General features: G+C 39.9%; 1 protein-coding gene across 2 annotated transcripts in view; it reads right to left on the reverse strand.

Annotated features, from left to right (window-relative positions):
• PLA2G12B (phospholipase A2, group XIIB) overlaps positions 1-6,555 on the reverse strand; it is a 22,953-nt gene that overhangs the window by 7,234 nt on the left and 9,164 nt on the right. For both annotated transcript variants that reach the window (XM_012663229.1, XM_012663228.1), the window contains exons 2-3: positions 4,331-4,419; positions 1,498-1,663 (exon numbers count right to left, since the gene is read on the reverse strand). In XM_012663229.1, coding sequence (XP_012518683.1) covers positions 1,498-1,663; positions 4,331-4,419 — 255 coding nt within the window. The remainder of the gene's footprint in view (positions 1-1,497; positions 1,664-4,330; positions 4,420-6,555) is intronic.

Genomic DNA, 6,555 nt, shown 5'->3' on the forward strand with positions numbered 1-6,555 from the left:
TATATGAAATGTCTGGAATAGGCAAATCTACAGAGGCAAAAAATAGATGAGTGGTTGCCTCAAGCTGGCAGGGGGAGGTTCGGGGAGGGACTGCTAATGGCTGTGGAGTTCCTTTCGGGAGTGATGAAAATGTTCTAAAGTTGATAGTGGGGTTGATTGCTTAACTGTGAACATATTTCAAAAAGATTTAAATGGGTAAATTGTACATGGATTATCGCTCAATAAGCCTGTTTCAACAACAACAACAAAGTTAATGATCAGGGTGTACCAAGCAGAGGGAACTGCAGGGGCAGAAAGATACAGGCTATCAACCCAAGAAGTCTGGAATGGCAGGAGTCTGGAGAGAAGTCAGGAATTACCAAGATGACGCCAGAGAGCTAGGCTAGGGCTGAATCAGAAAGGGCCATGGATGTCATACTACAGATTTTGGATTTAATCCTTAAGGAGGAGGAATCTATTGAGTGATTTAAACTGGGGGTGGAGATGATCGGATTCATATAAAACTTCCGTAAAAACACATCTGGTCTCAATGGGGAGATAGATTGGATGGAGCATAGAGACCGGGTTAATTTGCAGTTAACCAGGCAAGTGGGATATCCAAGAGATATTTAGGAGAAAGAATCAGTATGACATTGTTTGGAGGAAGTAACTTGACCTGACCCTCGATTAGCAGCAGGCATTTTTTCACCCTTTGTAGAAACAGAATAGAGTGATGCCCCCTCCCACAGGGCCCAGGGAGTCAGCCACACTCTCAAGCCCTCACACCTGCGCTTCAGGACTGCACTCTAGACATTGACCTATGAACAAGGTCCAAGAGTCTTTCTACTGCTGATACTCTCTGGGGCATGGAGCCAGTTTTTTATAAACCTGAATTTTAACTTTTACCATCTAAAAATATAAAATGCTAATGCAAGGATATAATACTCTGGCTTCAGAAGCTGAAAGATTAAAAACTTTTCTGAAGGTAAATTATTGATAGGAAAACGAGATTAAAGAGGCAGTGCTAAAAACTAGGTAGTAAAGCAGTTTAAAATAATTATAATCAAGTGTATATAGACCTTTGCACACAAAAAAAGAGGTTTCTTGAATTCTTACCATGACTGAAAACAAAAGAAAAGGGCTTAAGCTGAACCAAGTGGTCCTATACAGAATAACTCCTGATATGGAAAATTATTTAACCGTGGAATGGATGACCCAAGCCAGTTGGGCAGCTCTTTCCCCAGTCTTCAAGGATAGATTTTTATTTCTCTGGGAACGCGCTGGTGTGGTCCTTTCCATCAGGAGTGATGCCAGCATCTCATGGGCAGGACAGCAAGAACTTTAGTGAAAAGTGCCCAGAATCTTCCTTCCCCATTTCCTGCAACGGTCACAGCGTTCCATAAGGAACGTTCAGTGACCTCTGACGAGCTCTTTGAATAAAGGGGCTCTGGCCACAGCTCTGTGTGAGAACAGGAACAAAACTCCCTGCTCGCAAGTACGTGCCCTTAAGATACCTACCTTGTACGTTGGAGACAAAGCCCAGACTCCGCTTAAGGTCGGAGCAGATGGAGTGGAGACACCATCGGAATTTTGCATCACAGCGATACTTGTTGGCACCACAAGTGTCATAACAGACGTCCAGCTGGTTGCAGCACTTGGTCATTGCTGGAATGCCCAGGTCCATCTGGGGAAGAGTGAAGAAAGGAAAAGGAAGGGAAGAAAATGCCACGTTTAGGCTAAGGACCTTAGGCGACCTTGCCCACCTAGTTATTATTGATAACTACTCAGTCTCAAATTCCTGTTGCATATTCACATCAATTCAGAAACACCAATGACTGTAGAATACATCAGACTGAGGGTCACAGTATGCTAAGTTTTAATGTTATTTAGTTATTAGTTTAATAAGTGACTCTGGCCCATTTCTACTTTTTTTTTTTAGATTTTATTAATTTTCAAATTTGCAGGCTACTACAGTAATGAAAATAGAGACAAGAAGGGTAGTCAAGAGGGCAGAGCTGCAGGACTTCCAAATTCGATTAAAACTTAAGTTAACATTTCCATGTAAAATTTTATTTGAGCAAAGGATTCCAAGGCTAAGCTGTATAAAAAAATTCAGCCTCAGTTCATCAAGAGATCACCAGCACCCCACACAGCACTGTTTTCAGGGTGTGTGTATGTATCTGGGTGTGTCGGGGACGAGAGTGGGGTATAGAATACACAGTTCCTGACCACAAGGGGACTACGGTCAAACCACATCTCTCTCTCACTCTCACACACACACACACACACACACACACATCATTCTATAAGCAACTGCAAATGTTGTCGTACAAACTGAGTAAGTTCACAGAATGCCACAAGTAGAGTTATCAAATAGACATTTTTTCTGAGAAGGTTTTGAAAGAAGATTGGGAGAGGATTAGTAGAGATGAGAGTAGACTCAGAATACAGTAGATAGAGAAAGGAAATAATGAGCAAATCATATGGGAGCAAGTCAATTTGCTTAGTTTCAAAGGTCGGAGCAGGGAATACATAAGCACGTAAACATTTATGTATATGTGTGTATATGCATAACTTTTTTTAATTAGGGAGAAGGGCCTTGACTTCCAAAGTAACTAGTTATATTTGATAAAGAACCTTGAACAAGGAAGGGAGATGATAAAAACAGTGATTAAGGAAGAGTAATCGTTCTGTGGGATATAAAATAGATGGGAACACGTGGGCCTGGATGTAGGTAGAGTATCTTAGCGTCCTTTGCAGTTTTGCTGATTTATAGATGTGGGCTTGGATGGATGCTGTGAAAATCTGGTTTCAGAGTATGGATAGGGATTGATTAGCAATTATAGTAATTGATCCTTTACATTTGGGTGTCCTTAAGTGTTCTCTTACTTAAATTTTCATTCCAAAGCCACCTAAAGCAGAATATGAACTTCAGCAGTTTAAAAGACCCTTTAAAGCCAAAAAAACCATTATTATATTAAGAGATAATATAGCCAAAGGCCTGGGCTCTGCCATTCCGGGTAATTTGCCAGAATCTGGAATACCTAAACTATTTTGCCTATTTCTCACCCCAAAAACTAAAAATACATCACAACAGAGGCAACTGAGAATTAGCTGAGCTCTCATTCAATTCAACTAAACTGGAAATTTTTGAACAATTGTGGTTCTAAGTATTAGAATGCATATCATTTCCATAGTTACTAAATTGATATAAAGTAAAATATATTACCTGAAAATATGTGGTTTCTCTAAAATAGATACATAGTTGAAAGGATTGTCTTTTTTCCGTGCCCATCCACACACTGATGCTGCGGATAAGGCTGGGCGCACAGTTGGGCAGGTTGTGCAATGCACAAGAGCACCACCTCTAAGATATTATATATCACCTTCCCCCAAGACATTTCAGATTTACATATTTATTTAAAATATCCAGCAATGGCAGTCAAGTTTCTTTTCCTAACAAAATCAGTAGATTAAGATACATTTCTGACAGATGGAAGAAAATCGTCTTGAGGAAAGGGGACTCTTTTTACAATTTGCACAAAAATGCCACATGAGTGAGTGGTATTTTAATTAGAAGAATAAACATGCCGCTTAGAAACTTATTGTAAAACAAAATCTTTGAATTAGCAGAAAAGTGAAGTTTAGTCTTATTGAGACACAATTCAAAGTCATAGCTCAGATATGGCTTTGAATTAACTATCTACATTTAAATGAAATCTCTTTTCTAAAATGAAGAAGGTAAAAAGGCTTCCAAGAAGTCTTAAAAGAAATTAATTCATTACTTGTTTTTAGCACAGGCCAACAGTTTGAGAAAGGGTCAGTGGTATGCTAAGCAGGAAGCACGTGTGTGTGGGTGTGTGTGTGTGTGTGTGTGTGTGCAGATTTCTGTGATGTCAGTACTCCACACAGAGCTGATTTGATGCTGTCAGTGTGAAGTCAGCCACTTGCAAAAGTCATAGCCACATAACAATCAGCTTTCACTGGCCAGTCCCAGCCGGCTCCAGCACATCACTGGAATGGCTCATTAATTCAGATAAATCCAGCTTGTCAGATCTATTTCAAATTAAGTTATGTTTTGAAACCCTAATCTCAGATGATGTTTTCAGTGGTGATTTCAAAGTTCTGATCCACTACCAAGGGCTTAATTGAGGGACAGCTGCCTCTGAGAAAAGGAAATCAGATATTTCTTTGCAAGTTCTCTCCCTTCCCCCATATCCAATGTATTAATAAAATCCCTAATTACATTGTTCAACTAGATTCCATAAATTATCACTCCCATCAGTGATGACTCTCTGATTACTCTTAGTTAAAACCAATCAACCAGGACGGTGATGTTGGTGGTACATACGCTTTCTGGTACCTTGAGACCCAGGAAATAGGAGCTGCAGCCATTGGGGTCCTGAGGCTTGTAGCCAGGTCTGGGCATTGGTGCCTTTCCTAGCAGGAGAAAGAGAAACAGGAAGAAATATTTAGAAATCAAGCATTGAGGAACATTTATCAAATGAAAATTTTCTAAAAGAATATTCCATTTTTCCTTTAAAAGTCACTGTTCCTCACATCCAAATTAGGCGATGATGATGATGTCATAACAGAATAATAACCTTCAGACAAGCTTGGCATTTTTCTCCCAATCGCAAAGAATTCCATGAGCATTTATTTACTAACAGTTCTAACACTTCTTAAGGGCATGACTTTGAAGCTAAGGGCCATGGCAAAACCAAACTGAAACTCAAGGTTCCTCATTCCTCTGAACACTGTAAGACCACACACCACCCACAGAACGAGCAGAACTATCTACTTACACACCTAAGGAATGGGAAGAGTTACAGTACCACAAACATGTTTAGGATTAACCTGAAGAAAATTTAACAAGATTCCATGCTGCAGGAGTTACAGCAAAAAAGAAAAAAACAAAAACAAAAAAACAAATAAGGTTCCATAAATGTAGACAAGCATTATTGATCAAAGAGCAAAGAAAACACCCTGATGCAATATTTTAGACATTTCTGCCATAGAACTAAGCAGAAACAATCTGAAAAGCTTTGCATTTCTTGGTTTTATGATCTTGCAAATGTGTAGAGAGAAGCTTTGTCAGTTGTATCAATGGCAGTCATCATAGGTAAAGATAACCTTGACCTGAGATGACCTCAGGACAGTCATCCACCATGGATATTTTATCCCATTATCCAAAAAAGAAAATGGAGCTAGGAAGTTGTGTGACTTGCTACCATCATACAGTAAGCTCGGGAAATAGGATATAAATTCAGATTTCCTGTTTGTCTTGAAAGCCCATGTTCCTTCATCACATCTCTGCCTCTTTTTAGGAGATGCAAGACCTAGCAAAAACTGAGGAAATATGTTGAGAATAAGTAATCCTCACAGTGAGGCACAGGGTAGTTCTTTTTTTTCTTTCTTTCCTTTAATCTTCTTCTACCAGGTATTTATTTTTAATTGTTCTGTACTATGAAATATTTCAAAACTGAAGAAAAGTCAGAGAAACTTTTGTACTCACTGTACAAACATAATAAATGTTAACATTTGCCAAACTTGCTACAGATATTTTTCTATTTAATTAAATGTTACAGTTCAGGTTCAGGGAAAGTTGAAGCCCCTTTGCACCCCATCTTTAATATCTAGATACCAAGTTTATGTGTTAACTGCCTTTCTTAGGATATTCAGTCTCCCCAAACATGGGCACAGCAAAGTCTCTACTTAGGTCTTCCTGTACATCCTTCAATAGGGTGTTGCAGTTTTCCCCATATATTATATCTTCTATATACCTATATTATTCAGATCCTTAAACAAGAATATCTCATAAAAATCCAGAAATAAGGATCAGAAGGCTGGCATGGCAAATCCACGCTTTTCTGGAACCCAGGCTGCTCCAAGCTTTCAGTTCTGTCAGCCCTAGACTAAACCTGGGCTCTCCTGGTCCGAGATCAACACATCTACATTACCAGCAGGAGAACGGAGGGAGCTAGAAGGCCCAGCCCCTCTCTTCAACAAACACGCTCCAGAATGCACGTCACCTCCTCTTACTTCCCTTTGGCCAGACCCTAATAAAATGGCAACACTTAGTTGCAAAGATGGGCTAGGAAGTGAAGTAGGCAGCCAAGAGCCCAGCCAAAAACTGGGAGGAGGGGTTTATTACTATAGAAAAGGGGAAGAACTGACATTAGAAGACAATAACCAGTTTCTGCCACAGTACATTTGGGTATTTGTTGCTGTGATACAACATGCGGTGTAACATTGTCATCCAAGATGGCACCAGTGACCCCCACCCCTGGTATTCATATGCGCACGTATTGTCCCAAGAGAATACTGCAGAAGTGGAGGTATGTTGCTTGTAAGATTAAACTATAAAAGGCTGCGACTTCTGTCTTGCTGTCTCTCTCATCATTCATTCTGGGGAAAGTTATGTCATGACTGGTTTGCAAATGACCACAGTCTTTTCGTTGTGTCTTTGCAAGGCAAAGAGAGAGCTCTAGTCTCTTTCTCTTCATAAAAAAGAGAGATCACTACCTGATCATGGTGGCCCCACCCTCAAGACCTCATCTAAACCTAATTACCTGC

The sequence above is a fragment of the Propithecus coquereli genome, unplaced genomic scaffold, assembly GCF_000956105.1.
Source record: "Propithecus coquereli isolate 6110/MARCELLA unplaced genomic scaffold, Pcoq_1.0 Scaffold80, whole genome shotgun sequence".
NCBI lineage: Eukaryota > Metazoa > Chordata > Mammalia > Primates > Indriidae > Propithecus > Propithecus coquereli.